Source organism: Salvelinus namaycush, chromosome 41 (genome assembly GCF_016432855.1).
Source record: "Salvelinus namaycush isolate Seneca chromosome 41, SaNama_1.0, whole genome shotgun sequence".
Classification (NCBI taxonomy): Eukaryota; Metazoa; Chordata; class Actinopteri; order Salmoniformes; family Salmonidae; genus Salvelinus; species Salvelinus namaycush.
In genome coordinates this window covers 576,383-595,712 of record NC_052347.1, presented here as the reverse complement: position 1 = coordinate 595,712, position 19,330 = coordinate 576,383, and the positions used below count along the sequence as shown (strand labels likewise).

General features: G+C 44.5%; 1 protein-coding gene across 1 annotated transcript in view; it reads left to right on the top strand.

Moving 5' to 3' along the window:
* Positions 1 to 1,222: 1,222 nt before the first annotated feature.
* LOC120034303 (nuclear body protein SP140-like protein) overlaps positions 1,223 to 19,330 on the top strand; it is a 40,656-nt gene continuing 22,548 nt past the window's right edge. Inside the window, exons 1-6 of the mRNA XM_038980807.1 lie at positions 1,223 to 1,472; positions 1,602 to 1,788; positions 7,149 to 7,323; positions 7,556 to 7,780; positions 11,680 to 11,799; positions 13,388 to 13,521. Of these exons, the coding sequence (XP_038836735.1) occupies positions 1,645 to 1,788; positions 7,149 to 7,323; positions 7,556 to 7,780; positions 11,680 to 11,799; positions 13,388 to 13,521 (798 nt within the window). The 5' untranslated portion in view covers positions 1,223 to 1,472; positions 1,602 to 1,644. The remainder of the gene's footprint in view (positions 1,473 to 1,601; positions 1,789 to 7,148; positions 7,324 to 7,555; positions 7,781 to 11,679; positions 11,800 to 13,387; positions 13,522 to 19,330) is intronic.

Sequence of the window (19,330 nt, the reverse complement as noted above, 5' to 3'; positions counted from 1 at the left end):
ACTATAGTATAGTGTGGCCTGCAATTTATCACAATATACTCTACTTCAGGCGAGCAAAATCTAGAGACTTCCTTAGATTTTGTGCACCAGCTGTTGATTACAAATATGCACAGACCGCCCCCCCTCGTCTAACCGGAGTGTGCTGTTCTATCTTGCTGGTGCAGCGTATATCCCGCTAGCTGAATATCCATGTCATCATTCAGCCACGATTCTGTGAAACATAGGATTATTATCTTTATTATCATTATCTTTAACTGGTTAACAAACAGCATGTCCTAAAAACAGGACAGGTAAAAGTAAAATTGACAATATGGAATGGACAATCAGGCTACTCACAACTGCTGTCCATTAGTTTCATCCCATGGGCTAAATTGTCATGCTCAGTGGTTCCAAGTTTGTATACATCATTTTTTTTTTATTGAAAAAGAAAATACTTCTGCATTTCCCGCAGTGTCAACACATTGCAAATTGGCTCAGGATAACTCCTCCTGATAAATTTGGGTAGCTGATATTCAGAGATTAAATATCCCTTTCGGACTAATAAAGCCAATGCAAAGGCCTGCTTGTGGGTCTACCACATCGATGGGCATTCATAAAATTCCATTGCTTGTCGACATGGTAGGCTACACCCCAGTAAGCACGGGCCAACGTCTTTTTGACCTCTTTTTTTGTTCTTGTCCGGACCTGCAGTCTTTTTTTGTGTTTTACAAATAGATGAGCTAGCCTACCACATAGATGAGCACTCCTAAAATTCACTAATGAAATGGCTACCCGGAATATGCATTGTGTCGTCCACCCACCAACCCCTCTTTTATGCTGCTGCTACTCTGTTGATCATCTATGCATAGTCACTTTAACTAATCCTACATGTATATATTACCTGAAATAGCCCGACTAACCAGTGTACCCGCACATTGACTCTGTACCGGTACCACCTGTATATAGCCTCGCTACTGTTATTTTTTACTGTTTTTTTTATTTCTTCACTTCTCTATTGTTTACCAAATACCTATTTTTTACTTAAAAACTGCACTGTTGGTTAAGGGCTTGTAAGTAAGCATTTAACTGTAAGGTCTACACCTGTTGTATTCGGCGCACGTGACAAATACATTTTGATTTGAACCTAACTTCAACGTCATGAAAATACGTATTGTAGACGTCTTTTAACGTTATTTTGCTTACTGGGACTATTCTGATAAGGGGCGGCAATTTTGTGGTCTCGCCTATGGCGGCCGGGACCAGCCGGTCACATGAGCACTCTTACTTTCCAAACGTCATTTGATGTGGGTTTCAGTGCAGGCGGGAGATCTATTTTATTTTCGAAAATAACAATAGCAACGTTGTAGGCCTACAACTGAAAACCTTTTGATTACGTCCATCGTCCAAACTGGAATGTTGGCTATTTTCGTCTCGATTGCTTTTGCGCGTCTATCGTCTGAACGAAGCATTAGACCCTGGGCCTGGATTGAAATGTAAATAGCCTACAATCATACTTTCATTTATGAATCTATACGTGCAACCCAATCTTAACCTGTTCATGAATTATTAAACTGTTAATATATTCAGTGACCTGGTAAATATTGGATTTTTTTTCAACAAAGAAAACTGAATTGAAGAGGTGAACTACAGTTGCGATCGGCGCCAATGGATCCGCTGGCCTTTCTTACAGATAAGCAGTTACTGCAGTTTTTACGCTGTAGTAGGACAGAGATGTCGTGCATGCTGCAACCACACACTTTTCTTAACCAGCTCCGTGACCACCTCCTCATTCCGGAGAACATGTACAAGGTGAGCGCAGTAGAGACCGCCAAATTTCTATAGACATAACCGCCCAATCAAAGGTTCAATTTAATCCCATCGGTCACAATACCGAAACAAACTTTTGTAGGTCCTACTTTACAGGCTTTAAATAAATTAACGCTGTACTCAACAAATAAGTCGTATATTATGCATTATTAAGGTGAAGTATGATTCAGAGAAGTTTCATTAAGATTTCTCAAAATGGTCACAAGACAAGGATACATCTCCAAGGTTTAAACCTACTTTTACACCAGAAGTCTGTATTCAACAGCTTAAAAAACAAATAGATTGTTGAAATGTTTTCATATTTAGTTTAATGTTTAAAGGGTCTAGTAAATGGACTCCCTAGTGGCGCAGAGGTCTACTAAGGCACTGGATCTCAGTGCTTGAGGCATTGCTACAGACAGCCTGGTTCGATTCCAGGCTACTGGCCGTGTTTGGGAGTCCCATAGTGCAGCACAATTGGCTCAGCCTCGCCTGGGTTTGGCCGGTGTAGGCAGTCATTGTAAATAAGAATGTGTTCTTAACTGACTTGCCTAGTTTAAAATGTTTTACTTTTTTAAATAGGCTATGTGCCTTAATTTACTTTAAAAGGGTCATCATGAATTTGACAGTAATTTATAGGCAGCTCGGTGGCAAGTAAAATTTTGTTTTTAATATTAAAGTACAGCTACTGTAATATAAATACAGTATCATAGCAAGTACTGTGTAATGACACAGTACAACACTGTAAAATGTACTGTATTAGGCCTATACTGTAAATGCTACCATCATCGAAAGGAATGAATGATTGGATGAATGAATTACATTTATTGAGGTGAGGGTTTGAATTCCTTAGTATTTTACTGTAATTACAAAGGATTGGTGCAAGGTTTGACCAAATATTTAGGAAGCGGTCATCATCTGATGGTGTCTGTGAAGGAAGGAAGTGGTATGTCCAAAAAACAGATTTTCAACAAGTCAAATACATTTATTGTGTTAGAGGTATCATGATTATTTTATCTGAACCAAAGTAGATCATTATAAGATTGTTCTGTACATCAGTTGGAGTCTCTATAAGCTTCAATATGAGATCCTAAACCTGGCATAAAAGTGCATCCTTGTAGCTGTGTGGGCTAATATAGTCAAAATGTTTCCCATCGGGTAAGTTGAGCCAATGGCAAGATGAGCAATTTGAAGTATTTTCTTCCCAGGTGTAATGCAAGACATTATTGCTGGCATATGAGGCAACAATAGGGCCTGGCCTATGTTAAAAGTGTTTTTAAAAAGTGTTTGTTAGGTGTTAAGCCTGTGTTAAAAGATGCTTCAAATTATTAAAAGACAAAAAGTGATTGTGAATTGTGTTTGGGAAATAAAGATAGACATGGTTTTAAAAAGGTAGTGGCAATATTTCATTCAGTAGACATTTTTAGGAGGCTTAACTTACCCTGTTCTGCAGCTCACCTTACCTCATAAGTTGTGCCAAGAGACCACTTTTTTGGGACTAGCTGTGTTTTCAAAATTGTAATGTTTTCCTGAATTCTGATTATTTCCGGGGATACACAACATCCTGAAATTTATGTACCGGTAGATATCTTTGTTAGAAAGAATACTATACTTCCCTTGACGGACTGATGCTGAATGTAAAAAAACTTATCCCACTCTCCCCTAAAGCATATTAATTAATATTTGGTGTTTTATAGTGTTGCGTTTGATACCGGAGCTCCGATGCATGTGCCACTCTCTGTTGTCATCTATGCATAGGCACTTTAATTAACTCTACCTAAATGTACATACTACCTCAACTAACCGGTGCCCCCGCACATTGACTTTGTTCCCGGCACCCCCATGTATGTATTGTTATTTTTTACTCTTACTCTTAAATTACTTGTTACTTTTATCTCTTATTCTTATCCGTATTTTTTTGAAACTACACTGTTGGTTAGAGGCTCATAAGTAAGTATTTTTTTCTGTAAGGTCTACACCCGTTGTATTCGGCGCATGTGACTAATAAAATTTGATTTGATTTGAAAACGATTGTAGTCATTTCCCGGTGTCACGATCGTCGAAGGGAGAGAGAGAGGACCAAGGCGCAGCATGTTGAAAATACATCTTCTCTTTAATTGGAAGAAGGACAACGAAACAAAACAACAAACAGACGAACGTGAAGCTATCAAAAGACTAAGTGCAAACATGCAACATAGACACAGACAATTACCCACAAAAACCTAGTGCCTATGGCTGCCTTAAATATGGCTCCCAATCAGAGACAATTAATGACATCTGTCTCTGATTGAGAACCCTTCAGGCAACCATAGACACAGCTAGACTTCTATACTAAACATAAACCCAACTACTCTAATAAACCCCCTAACCTTACAACCACCCTAGACACTACAAAAACACATACATACACCATGTCACACCCTGACCTAACTAAAATAATAATGAAAACAAAGATAACTAAGGCCAGGGTGTGACATAACCCCCCCCTTAAGGTGCGAACTCCGGGCGCACCAGCATAAAGTCTAGGGGAGGGTCTGGGTGGGCGTCTGTCCACGGTGGCGGCTCTGGTACTGGTCGTGGTCCCCACCCCACCATAGTCACTACCCGCTTTCGTAGCCTCCTCCAACTGACCACCCGCCAACTTAACCCCACTGGATTAAGGAGCAGCACCGGACTAAGGGACAGCACCGGACTAAGGGACAGCACCGGACTAAGGGACAGCACCGGACTAAGGGGCAGCACCAGGATAAGGGGCAGCACCAGGATAAGGGGCAGCACCAGGATAAGTGGCAGCACCAGGATAAGGGGCAGCTCCGGACTGAGGGACGGCAGCTCCGGACTGAGGAACGGATCCTGGCTGGATGACGGCTCTGGCGGATCCTGGCTGGACGGCTCTGGCGGATCCTGGCTGGACGGCTCATGGCTGGCTGACGGATCTGGCTGCTCATGGCTGGCTGACGGATCTGGCTGCTCATGGCTGGCTGACGGATCTGGCTGCTCATGGCTGGCTGACGGATCTGGCTGCTCATGGCTGGCTGACGGATCTGGCTGCTCATGGCTGGCTGACGGATCTGGCTGCTCATGGCTGGCTGACGGATCTGGCTGCTCATGGCTGGCTGACGGCTCTGGCAGATCCTGTCTGGTTGGCGGCTCTGGCAGATCCTGTCTGGTTGGCGGCTCTGGCAGATCCTGTCTGGTTGGCGGCTCTGGCAGATCCTGTCTGGTTGGCGGCTCTGGCAGATCCTGTCTGGTTGGCGGCTCTCGCAGATCCTGTCTGGTTGGCGGCTCTGGCAGATCCTGACTGACGAATGGCTCTAGCGGCTCCTGACTGACTAACGGCTCTGACGGCTCGGGACAGACGGTCGGCTCTAATGGCTCGGGACAGACGGATGGCTCAGACGGCACTGGGCAGACGGATGGCTCAGATGGCGCTGGGGAGACGGATGGCTCAGATGGCGCTGGGGAGACGGATGGCTCAGATGGCGCTGGGGAGACGGATGGCTCAGATGGCGCTGGGGAGACGGATGGCTCAGATGGCGCTGGGGAGACGGATGGCTCAGATGGCACTGGGCAGACGGATGGCTCTGGCCGGATGAGGCGCACTGTAGGCCTGGTGCGTGGTGCCGGAACTGGAGGCACCGGGCTAAGGACACGCACCTTCAGGCTAGTGCGGGGAGAAGGAACAGGGCATACTGGACCCTGGGAGCGCACATTAGGCCTAGTGCGTGGTGCCGGAACTGGTGGTACCGGACTGGGGACACGCATCTCAGGGCTAGTGCGGGGAGCAGCAACAGGACGCACAGGACTCTGGGGACACACAGGAGGCTTGGTGGGTGGTTTAGGCACTGGTGGTAAAGGGCTGGAGACACGCACCATAGGGCTAGTGCGTGGAGGAGGCACTGGTGGTACTGGACTGGGGCGGGGAGGTGGCGCCGGAAATACCGGACCGTGCAGGCGTACTGGTTCCCTTGAACACCGAGCCTGCCCAACCTTACCTGGTTGAATGCTCCCCGTCGCCCGACCAGTGCGGGGAGGTGGAATAACCCGCACCGGGCTATGTAGGCGAACCGGGGAAACCATGCGTAAGGCTGGTGCCATGTATACCGGCCCGAGGAGACGCACTGGAGACCAGACGCGTTGAGCCGGCATCATGGCACCTGGCTCAATGCCCAATCTAGCCCTACCAGTGCGGGGAGGTGGAATAACCCGCACCGGGCTATGAACACGTACAGGAGACACCGTGCGCTCTATTGCGTAACACGGTGTCCGCCCGTACTCCCGCTCTCCACGGTTAGCCTGGGAAGTGGGCGCAGGTCTCCTACCTGCCCTCGGCCCACTACCTCTTAGCCCCCCCCCCCAAGAAATTTTTGGGTAGTACTCACGGGCTTCCAGCCTTGCCTCCGTGCTGCCTCCTCATATCGCCTCCTCTCGGCTTTCGCTGCCTCCAGCTCTTCACGAGGGAGGCGATATTCTCCCGGTTGTGCCCAAGGTCCCTTTCCATCCAATATCTCCTCCCATGTCCATGAATCCTGTGTAGGTGGGTCCTGTTGCCGCTTGACACGCCGCTTGGTCCTAGAATGGTGGGTAATTCTGTCACGATCGTCGAAGGGAGAGAGAGAGGACCAAGGCGCAGCGTGTTGAAAATACATCTTCTCTTTAATTGGAAGAAGGACAACGAAACAAAACAACAAACAGACGAACGTGAAGCTATCAAAAGACTAAGTGCAAACATGCAACATAGACACAGACAATTACCCACAAAAACCTAGTGCCTATGGCTGCCTTAAATATGGCTCCCAATCAGAGACAATTAATGACATCTGTCTCTGATTGAGAACCCTTCAGGCAACCATAGACACAGCTAGACTTCTATACTAAACATAAACCCAACTACTCTAATAAACCCCCTAACCTTACAACCACCCTAGACACTACAAAAACACATACATACACCATGTCACACCCTGACCTAACTAAAATAATAATGAAAACAAAGATAACTAAGGCCAGGGTGTGACACCCGGTTTGACCGCTAGAGGTTCCTTGAGGTTCTCCAGGGTTCATCGGGTCAACACTAATTCTAAAAGTGTACTGTGTACACTAAGACCATTCACTGTCCTATTACTAGCTGGGTACAAACAATATAAATAACACATCTTTGAATGTTAATTGTAAGAGTGGACATTAGAGTTGATGATCATTGATTAGTAATGCCTGACGCGTGTCCATGAATTCCCGTCTGTCACATGAACTGATTGGGATGGCAGTTGCTTCTAGAGAATTGAGTCTATCATTCTACTCCAGCCACAATTTGTTAACCCCCACAAATTGGACCATGGTTTTGTATTTGACCCCTCCTGCAGAAGCTGATTTTGATTCGGAGTAAGGAGCTGAGGGAGAAGGGTGTGTACCAGGTGTTGGACTGGGTGGAGGCAAAGAGGCCCGACAGCATCAAGGTGTTCTGGAACTGTGTGTTCAGGGATCACCTCCTGCAGCAGTACCCCACGTTACGCCTGCTACGAAACCGCCTGCTGGACGGTCAGTTCTGGAGCCTTCACTCTTACTATTCTCTTATTATGGCATTTGTATGGATAGGCTAATATCTCCATATAATTCTAACTCCTAGTATAATATAAATGTAGTCTCAATGGTGGATACTTTGAAGTTGAGGTTCAAAGCCCTGTCTAATTTTTATTTCTAATAATTTTTTATTAGGTGTACATGAATTAGGTTGCATGGTTTGCTCAATTTTGCCACCAATCCCTTGTAGGGTCATTCACATTCTATGAGAAACTGCCAGAGAAGGTGGAGAAGGAAGAGGAGGAGGATACGAAGAAGAAGGCCTCAGCGGAAGGAGAAGAGGAGGCGGAGGAGAAGACGGGAAGGAAAAAGAGGAAACCGAAAAAGAGAAGTGCGAGTGCGGAGGAGGAGCAGCCCAGCACATCCACCCAGTCCACCCCCAGTCAGAAGAGGAAAGTCCAGAGGCTCAAATACTGTGAGTCCCCGGCTTATGTTCCCTGGGGGGAAAGAGGAGGCCTTGAGTAGGAAAGTCTAAAGTGCCTCTAACTTCAAACAGATATTTTCTTGAGTAAATATTGACTCCTGAATTCATAGGGTAGGAAGTAGGTTTATTTTTTTGGCGGGGTGAAATATACACTGCTCAAAAAAATAAAGGGAACACTTAAACAACACAATGTAACTCCAAGTCAATCACACTTCTGTGAAATCAAACTGTCCACTTAGGAAGCAACACTGATTGACAATAAATTTCACATGCTGTTGTGCAAATGGAATAGACAAAAGGTGGAAATTATAGGCAATTAGCAAGACACCCCCAATAAAGGAGTGATTCTGCAGGTGGTGACCACAGACCACTTCTCAGTTCCTATGCTTCCTGGCTGATGTTTTGGTCACTTTTGAATGCTGGCGGTGCTCTCACTCTAGTGGTAGCATGAGACGGAGTCTACAACCCACACAAGTGGCTCAGGTAGTGCAGCTCATCCAGGATGGCACATCAATGCGAGCTGTGGCAAGAAGGTTTGCTGTGTCTGTCAGCGTAGTGTCCAGAGCATGGAGGCGCTACCAGGAGACAGGCCAGTACATCAGGAGACGTGGAGGAGGCCGTAGGAGGGCAACAACCCAGCAGCAGGACCGCTACCTCCGCCTTTGAGCAGGAGGAGCAGTGCCAGAGCCCTGCAAAATGACCTCCAGCAGGCCACAAATGTGCATGTGTCTGCTCAAACGGTCAGAAACAGACTCCATGAGGGTGGTATGAGGGCCCGACGTCCACAGGTGGGGGTTGTGCTTACAGCCCAACACCGTGCAGGACGTTTGGCATTTGCCAGAGAACACCAAGATTGGCAAATTCGCCACTGGCGCCCTGTGCTCTTCACAGATGAAAGCAGGTTCACACTGAGCACATGAGCACATGTGACAGACGTGACAGTCTGGAGACGCCGTGGAGAACGTTCGGCTGCCTGCAACATCCTCCAGCATGACCGGTTTGGCGGTGGGTCAGTCATGGTGTGGGGTGGCATTTCTTTGTGGGGCCGCACAGCCCTCCATGTGCTCGCCAGAGTTAGCCTGACTGCCATCAGGTACCGAGATGAGATCCTCAGAGCCCTTGTGAGACCATATGCTGACACATGCACATTTGTGGCCTGCTGGAGGTCATTCTATCTGTGCGTTTTAGTTCCACCAATAAGTCCTTTTCTATCGACATGGAGGCTAATGCTGAAAGCCGAGTCTGTCCAGTAGCATTTCTGGAATACGTTTTGATTCGCTTTAAGGCCGAGAATGACCGCTCGACAGAAGCCGTGGACACAGGGATAGTCACTGTCACACATGCCAATGTGTAAAGTTGCCCCATGTCCTCATTCAGATTTTTCTGCTTAAGGAAATCAAGGAGATCAGAGGGACTTTTCCCTTCAAAATCAGTCATAGCATACATTAGTCAGTTCTGTTTTTAGCTTGGATAGGTCGAACAGTGTTCCGTGACTCTCTGTTAAGCTGGAGAAGGCTGTTTGCGGGAATTTTTTCCGGTAGGTCTGAAAGTGCCGGGGGTCCAGGAGGGAGAGAAACATTAATTTTTCGTGGTCTTGAAACCTGTTTCGTATCTGGCAAAGAATGTTGTCCAGAATATTGCTGTGGAGTTGTTGATAGTATGTGCGAGGGTCTCCTTGTGGGCCTCTGCGTGCGCTGGGTAAACTTGAGATGCGCGCTGTGTCATCGTAGATTTGACTGAACCTGCACCTCTCTCGCTCAATTGTGTCACAAAACTCGTTCACCCTTGTCAGGCAGAATTGTACATCCAAAGTTTGTTTCTGTAGAATTCCAAAAAGCACATCCGAATAATTAAAAATCCCATTGAATGTTTCAAGCAAAAAACAAAACTCAAAATCATCCAAACGTGCATTAAATCCATCAGCCATAAGCACAGTATCCCCGTCATGGTCATCATGATGTTCCAGTAAGTGGTTAAACAGCTCCTTTAGGGCAACTCTCTTTTCAAAGACTGCATTGACCAATCTAGATGTATATTGCCACCTCGTTGGTGCAACCTTAGGAAGACGACGCTTGCAGATGTCATCCAGCAGTTGCGTGCGCTTAGGGGATTGTGAGAAAAATGCTGCAAGGCCATTGAGGTTGGCAAAGAAGACCTTGCATTCTTTAAGCTTTGAGGCTCCTTGAGTCAGTACTAAATTTAGTCGATGTGCATAGCAGTGAATGAATAAGGCCATCGGTGCCCTCTCCTTAACTTTAGCCTGCACCCCATTGAGTCCAGATGCCATGACTGCTGCGCCATCAAAACACTGTGCCACAACTTTATCCAGACTACATTCATTTTCCTCCAAGAAACGGAAAATAAGAGCGGCAATGTCATCAGCTCGCTTGCCGCTTGTCACATCTTCAAATCGGATAAATCGCTCCTTGACTCCTGTGTCCGTCACATAACGCAGGACGAGTGAGAGCTGTGCTGCATTTCCCACATCTGTTGTCTCGTCCACCATAACAGCAACAAAGGGAGCTTTTTTAATCTCCATTTTGATCTCTTCTCCCATCACTTCAGCAATAGCATAAATTAGGTCATTTTGTATTTTGCCGGACGTCCCAATGAACACTTTGTTAGTGGACAGGTGGTATTGTAAATCTGTGTTGCTTTCAGAAAGAAAAGAAAGAAGCTCCACGTAGTTCCCTTTGTTTGTGGAGTCAGCACTTTCATCGTGTCCCCTAAAAGAAAGTTCCTGTTTACCCAAAAACATGACACAATCAATGAATCTTTTCAATATTTCCCTATTTTTCTTCACCTTTTCATTGTGCAGCTCCGTTGCCCTGCGCGATTGTTCATTGAGCTGTAGATCCACTCGGGTGTCCCCAAAAGTTTTCAAAAGCATCATTGCTTGTAAGTGCCCAGCCGTACTTTGGTGTCTCGTTGCTGCCTTGGTTAGACAACTCAAGTTTGCAAAGCCAGTGTGGCTCCAAACACCAAATCGATCACTTGCAAATAATAGGCATTCCCAGCAGTACAGTTTGCAGTGCTTCTCGGAGCCTGTGAGCCATTGATAGCGCTCGTAGTTGGAACTTTGAAAGTGGCGAACGAACCCCTTTCCCGCCTGTGACAGGCTTTGTAGCATCGGCGTCGGGCGACCTCTCCTTACAATGTCTAACTTTTCTTGAAAAGTTCGTCTTGAGAATGGCGTTATAATTATATCCTCGACCAAATCGATATCTTCTCCTCCTTCCGCCATTGTGGGTTGAAAAAACAGCTTAGTCGTACGCAAATTAATTCGTTTATCAAATTCAGTTTCCTAGTTCTGAGGATCTGCATAGACCTGCCCATAGGACCTGCTTCTCAATATTGGTAATCCAATCAAAAGACGTGCACGCACTACGCCTGCTAGCTGGCTCCTGTGTAACACTGGAGCCAGCCAGCAGGCGTACAATAGCCAACTCTAAAGCTGATTGGTTGACACTAAATTTTCATTTCCATTCACTTTAAGCTACAAGCGCCCGCACTGTTGATTCTGAAGGCCTGAGGGCAGATTTTAGACCCCTGGCAACACATGATGGCTGAATATGATTGGATAAAAGATCTAACATAAAGGCCAGCCCTCCAAATCTCAACCTGGGGCTGGAAGCAGTGCAACCAAGAGGAAAGCTATGAAATGAAGAGTATAATTCTTACTCTGGGGAATAATTTAATACATATTTGTGGGAAAATATATTTAAAATAAATATATATTCTGATGATGTTTAGGCCAGCAGAGAAGGCCTTGCTGGCCCTGACGGCCCACCACTGGTTGTTTAAGTGTTCCCTTTATTTTTTTGAGCAGTGTATTTCTTTTTTATTTCAAGTCAAATCTTAATGACTGTCCCCAACGTGTCCCCATGCAGGTTCTCCTTTCAGGAAGGGGGAGAAAGCAGACATCTGGACCTGGCCCATCTACAAGAGCCAGCTCCCAGTCACCTGTGGGGACAAAGAAGGCATGCTCAACAGGGACAAGCTGGCCAAAGGTAGGTCCTAACAAGGACTTGATATGTTGTGTTTGTGTGTAATGATGGATGTGTTTTGGCTGAATAACCTTGCCTGAGACCTTAAAAGTGGCAATCTGCAGTTGCTACATACCTTTTTGGACCTATACATTTATGATATGTACCCATTGATTCTTGAAGAATATAACTTATTATTACCTCATGAGCTTAGTTCAACTGTTTTACCCCATCCGAACAAAATGCTGTATACGCTTGTTTTACTCCAATGGTTGTAAACAAAGTTATGTAAACAAATTATGTATACCCTCAAAACATGGTTAAAGCCATATTGTTAATAGCATGGATGGTCAGTCCTTGCCTGTTAACTCTATAGGTAACACGCAACCATGGTGAATGTGACTGTAGCCTACATCAAATGTTGCAATGGTAAAAAGTTGGATATCATTTTCACCTGGCACGATCACTTTGCCTACCACAGGAGGTTGGTGGCATCTTAATTGGGGAGAACGGGCTTGTGGTAATGGCTGGAGTGGAATGATTGGAATGGTATTAAAAACATCAAACACATGGTTTCCACCTGTCTGATGCCATTCCATTCGCGCCGCTCAGCCATTATTATGAGCCGTCCTCCCCTCAGCAGCCTCCACTGTTGCCTACTCTAATATGTTGGCATGCATATATTTTTTTAACCAATTCTGACGGTTGTTTAAAGCGGAATTTTGACAATATTACCGTTATATCAACACACTCGTCACTCCCATTTAACAACTCTGAATCGCTGTGGCACACAAGGCATCAAGTCACTTTTGACATAATGTTACCTACAGCATTGTAAACGACATTTGAAAGGTCTATCGTTTTCATCGGAACACAATCAAATTTAACATAAGCCCTTAGATGCCATCAATTGCCCAATGTATAGGCATGCCCAATTTTAACATAATGTTTTAACAAAGTGATGTTGGATAACTTGAAATAACATGACGTAGGTAAATAAATAATCGAAAGACAAAACGTGTTTATTTATTAGCCTAATGTTTATAAGTTTTTAGGCATATACTTGTGGAATAGGCCTCATGTGAAATCATTGTCAAATGCTCAAGAGATACTGTTACATGTACAGTAGGTCTAGATCATTTATGGATTGATCATATACAGTAGAAATATCAAAACATTATTTTAACAACTCCAAAGTAATTGCATGTGGCGCAGGAACCACTGACTCATTTTTCTATTATCAAGACACCTGCTGGTAACTCTTAACTTGTTAGGACAGCTCATGAGGTGTCCTAAAAATCTGTCGACTAGGTGTGACTTTTATGATTAAGGATAGCTTTTATTTTCTACCCATCAGCACTTACAATAAATGTTCCACTCTGAGACCCTTTGTGAATACGGGCCCAGATCTAATGCATAGCCTTTAGTGGGTTAACACCGGTTTCAATCACTGTCAGGCACATGTGTACTACAGTCTATTTGACTTTGCATGGTTTTAATTTGTGGTGGTGTGTATGATGTCTGACTTCCTCATTGGATTGTCTCAGGGGAGAGGTGCATTGTGGTTCAGGGTTGCTGGTTGATGTCTGACTTCCTTATTGGTTTGTCTCAGGGGAGAGGTGCATTGTGGTCCAGGGTCGCTGGTTCACCCCAAGTGGCTTTGAGGAGTTTGGGGGGAAGAAGAGCCATAAGAACTGGAAGTACAGTATCCGCTGTAGAGACACCACTCTGAGAGAACTGATCCAGGTACAGCGTATATTTTTATTTAATTGATTTGACCATTTAAAAACACTATTCAACCAGACGTGATAACACAGGAAAGTTGATCAGCTTGGTCACTTTTCATACTCTAATCAGGCCTGTCATTTTGACAATGTTGCCATACACTACACTCTGGGATATATATAGGTCTGTATCATATAGTCTGTATCATATACAATATCATATAGGGGAGACTGGGGTTGGTTGTCAGACTTTTTACTCTTGTGTGTATTTCTCAGCACCAGTATATCTTACAAAACTATTTTCAATATTAGGAGAAACACACAGAGGTCTTGGGTTGAAATGTGGACTGACCCTTTTTATCTTCATATCTAATTCCAACATGGAGTCACAGTAAGACCTTTAAACAGGTTAACATAACCAAGGCCACAGGGTGCGTACTCAGAGCATGCACTGACCAGCTGGCAAGTGTCTTCACTGACATTTTCAACCTCTCCCTGACCCAGTCTTCAATCAGACCACCATAGTCCCTTTGCCCAAGAACGCCAAGGTAACCTATCTAAATGACTATCGCCCAGTAGAACTCACATCTGTAGCCATGAAATGCTTTGAAAGGCTGGTCATGGATGATGGATCACATCAACACCATCATCCCAGACACCCTGGACCAACTCCAATTCGCATACCGACTCAACAGATCCACAGATGACGCAATTTCTATTGCACTCCACACTGCCCTTTCCCACTTGGACAAAAGGAACACCTACTTGAGAATGCTTCATTGACTACAGCTCAGCGTTTAACACCATAGTACCCTCGAAGCTCTTCACTAAGCTAAGTACCCTGGGACTGAACACCTCCCTCTGCAACTGGATCTTGGACTTCCTGATGGACGCGCCCAGGTGGTGAGGGTAGGCAACAACACATCTGCCACGCTGACCCTAAAGACCAGGGCACCTCAAGGGTGTGTGCTTAATCCCCTCCTGTACTCCCTGTTCACCCACGACTGTGTGACCACTCACGACTCCAACACAATCATTAAGTTTGCCGACAGCACAACGGTAGTAGGCCTGATCACCGACGTCGTTGAGATAACCTATAGGGAGGAGGTCAGAGACCTTGCAGTGTAGTGCTAGGACAACAACCTCTCCTTCAACGTCAGCAAGACAAAGGACACTGATCTACAATAAACGGAAGGCCAAGCACACCCCCATTCACATCGACAGGGCTGTAGTGGAGCCGGTCCTGAGCTTCAAGTTCCTCGGTGTCCACATCACTAAGGATCTATCATGGTCCAAACTAGAGGTCGACTGATTAATCGGAATGGCCGATTAATTAGGGCCGATTTCAAGTTTTCATAACAATCGTGAAATCGGTATTTTTGGACATTTTTAGATTTTTTTTTACACCTTTATTTATCCTTTATTTAACTAGGCAAGTCAGTTAAGAACACTGCCTCGTGTTCACTGCCTCGTGAACTGCCTCGTTCAGGGGAAGAACGACAGATTTTTACCTTGTCAGCTCGGGGGATTCAATCTTGCAACCTTACAGTTAACTAGTCCAACGCTCTAACCACCTGATTACATTGCACTCCACGAGGAGCCTGCCTGTTACGCGAATGCAGTTGAAGCCAAGGTAAGTTGCTAGCTAGCATTAAACTTATCTTATAAAAAACAATCAATCAATCATAATCACCAATTAACTACACATGGTTGATGATATTACTAGTTTATCTAGCGTGTCCTGCGTTGCATATAATCGATGCGGTGCGTATCGTTGCTCAAATGTGTACCTAACCATAAACATCATATATATTTTTAAACCTGCATATTTAGCGAAAAGAAATCCAGGTTAGCAGGCAATATTAACCAGGTGAAATTGTGTCACTTCTCTTGCGTTCATTGCACGCAGAGTCAGTGTATATGCAACAGTTTGGGCCGCCTAATTTGCCAGAATTTTACGTAACTATGACATAACATTGAAGGTTGTGCAATGTAACAGGAATATTTAGATTTATGGATGCCACCCGTTAGATAAAATACGGAACGGTTCCGTATTTCACTGAAAGAATAAACGTCTTGTTTTCGAGATGACAGTTTCCGGATTCGACCATATTAATGACCTAAGGCTCGTATTTCTGTGTGTTATTATGTTATAACTATGTCTATGATTTGATAGAGCAGTCTGACTGAGTGGTGGTAGGCAGCAGCAGGCTCGTACGCATTCATTCAAACAGCACTTTCCTGCGTTTTGCCAGAAGCTCTTCGCTGTGCTTCAAGCCTATGAACTCCCGAGATTAGGCTGGTGTAACCGATGTGAAATGGCTAGCTAGTTAGCTAATAGCGTTTCAAACGTCACTCGCTCTGAGACTTGGAGTAGTTATTCCTTGCTCTGCATGGGTAACGCTGCTTCGAGGGTGGCTGTTGTCGTTGTGTTCCTGGTTCGAGCCCAGGTAGGAGCGAGGAGAGGGATGGAAGCTATACTGTTACACTAGCAATACTAAAGTGCCTATAAGAACATCCAATAGTCAAAGGTTAATGAAATACAAATGGTATAGAGAGAAATAGTCCTATAATTCTTATAATAACTACAACCTAAAACTTCTTACCTGGGAATATTGAAGACTTATGTTAAAAGGAACCACCAGCTTTCATATGTTCTCATGTTCTGAGCAAGGAACTTAGATGTTAGCTTTCTTACATGGCACATATTGCACTTTTACTTTCTTCTCCAACACTTTGTTTTTGCATTATTTAAACCAAATTGAACATGTTTCATTATTTATTTGAGGCTAAATTGATTTTATTGATGTATTATATTAAGTTAAAATAAGTGTTCATTCAGTATTGTTGTAATTGTCATTATTACAAATACATTTTTAAGAAATCGGCCGATTAATCGGTATCGGCGTTGAAAAATCATAGTCGGTCGACCTCTAGTCCAAACACACCAACACAGTAATGAAGAGGGCACGACAATGCCTCTTCCCCCTGAGGAGGCTGAAAAGATTTGGCATGTGCCCTCAGACTACCTGCATTGACCCTTTTTTGCAATAACTCTCTTGCACTGACTCTATGCACACAACCTGGACCTGGACCCACACATTCACACATACTTACACTTGACACACACGTACAAACAACTTTTAATTGATTTTATCCATTTTTAACCTGAACCTGGACACACACATTCACACATACTTACACTGACTCCCTGACACACACATACAAACAACTTTTAATTGATTTTATCAACAAAAAAATTCTCCCCAATTTCGTGATATCCAATTGGTAGTTACAGTCTTGTCCCATCGCTGCAACTCCTGTATGGTCTCGGGACTGGCAAAGGTCGAGAGCCACGCGTCCTCCGGAAACATGACCCGCCAAGCCGTACTGCTTCTTGACACACTGCTCGCTTAACCCGGAACCCAGCCGCACCAATGTGTGGAGGAAACACTGTATAGCTGGTGACCTGAAGTAAGCGTGCATGCGCCCGGCCACCACAGTCGTTAGAGCGCGATGGGACAAGGACATCCCAGCTGGCCAAACCTACCCCTATCCCAGACGACGCTGGGCCAATTGTGTGCCGTCTCATGGGTCTCCCGGTTGTGGCCGGCTGCAACTCAGCCCAGGATCGAACCCGGATCTGTAGTGACGCCTTCATAGAATGATCTTTGATCGCCAATGACGTTGTGAATTGCAAACAGGCCATTCATAAATTCTGAGCGTTATCATGTTCCTCAATTAATTCACGACACAGAGCGCATTCAGGACGCACAGAGCACATGCCGACTATAGCGTTGTCAAATCATACAAACGGCAGTCAAATGAGAATTCAAATGACCATAGTTGCTAAACTTGCTAGATAACCTAATAATAAACGAATGTCAGAATATTTTGGCAAAGTCTTGTTGATGATTAGTTGATGACCAGATCAGCTCATAAATAACTATTTTGAGAGTGCAAATAGTTTAAATATCAAGGTATCTTAATATCCATATCTACCCTCATATAATTTGTTGATCGCACATTCTCTACCGAAGTTCTCATATGGGCAGCAAGTACGAGACAGCGCAGAGAAGCGGGGGAAATGTTATAGCAGTATTTTGATATGCATAGGCAAGAGACGTGCTTTCAGAATGCAACCTATGTATCACAGAATAAAGTTAAGAATTTTCATGCGTGACAGGAGTTAGGATTTGGGGTTTCAGTGGGATTGGGACTAGATAGGAAAATAGCCTAGGCTTTAGGACAGGAGAAGATAACAATTCAGAGGCATGAGGGAAAAGGCTAACAGACTTCAAGTCTGTGACAGAGACGCATATGTAGTGAATTGTGCACAGACCTATCAAATTTGTGACTCTCTGAAGAGTCACAATGACAGCTCAAGAGGCACACTTTCTTTTATAGGCTATTATGTAGGGGTTTCCTGTTTATTAACTGCATTCGGGTCGCATGTGCAGTCCGGCAGTGTCAATTATGCGTGTGCTTTGAATTCATGCCGACTTTGTGTGAAGTAAATACGCTAGGCTAAAGGCTTCCATGCGACAACCTATTTTGATAATGTGCTATTTTATGTTTTGCTAATCTGATGCTGCTCATGTTGTGTATTTTATGGAATTGCATTAGTGCTGACATTGGGGGGAAATGTCATAAAAAAAATTGGGCAAATGGGAAGTGTTTCCGGGTGTTAGGTTCAAACTCTCAGAGTAAAAACTTGCCGGACACTAAGGAAGCTTAACCAAATTACCTCATGATCTTTAACTCTGCATTGTTGGAAAAGGACCCGTGAGTAGGAATTTCACTGTTAGTCTACACCTGTTGTTTATGAAGTGTGACAAATAACATTTTATTTTATAAGCCATCAAACAGACTCTGTCCACTTGTGACAACCAGCCCCATCATTGGGTTAGATGTCATAATGCTTGCTAGTTCCTTAATAATTTCGTAACAAGAAGTGAAGCAATATAGCAAAAAGATTATTAGAAATAGCCTTTCTTTGATCGAACAATATTCCTAACTAAATTCAGCATTTTATGCCTTAAGAATAACATATGCCATTTTGAGTAAATGTGTGTGGATGTGTGTTTGCACACGCATGTGTGACAGGAAAAATATGTTTTTGAGATAGAGGCAATGAAGGGATCTCTTTATAGCACAAGCACAAAAGTGACAACCAACCCTACATTCCATGTGACATCCATCCCCAGCCATCCCCCTAATGATAATTAAAGACATGCTCCGGAACCTCCCGCTTTGGGCTGGGTGTGTCAATGTGTAATTCATACATGCATTATCTATGAGCAGAATGACTCAATTAGCCATGAAATCCCTAGTTTGAAAGTGACTGTGTACTGGGAACTCTGCGGTGCCATTTCCCCTACATTTTCCCCCATGTGGGCCAGCCCCCCAGCAATTAGAGTTCTGCCCAATGAGCGTCAGCCCTTTGCCATTTGAGTGACAGCTAGCTAGATGCACACAGCAGAGCGAGGGAGTGAGAGAGCTGTGACGTGGTGCACATATTTGCACAAATGTGATGTAGGATGCAATTTTCGTGGACCATTAGCCTTTTGGCTCATTAGCTTACTTTCAGAACTATTGGCTAAAATGTTTTTATGCAGGATATTTATTTTTTTAGGGGGTAGATTAGCTTTAATATTGCAGATAGATTGTGGGTTCTATCAATGTGATTGTTTGCATAATTTCCAATACCCCATATATTTTTTTAAATGTTTGTTTCCTTCCTTATCATTTTACCCTAATCCAACCACCCCTCCCGTCATAGGCGGAAATCCCAGGGGGGACGGGGGACACACGACCCCCCCATCCTGGGA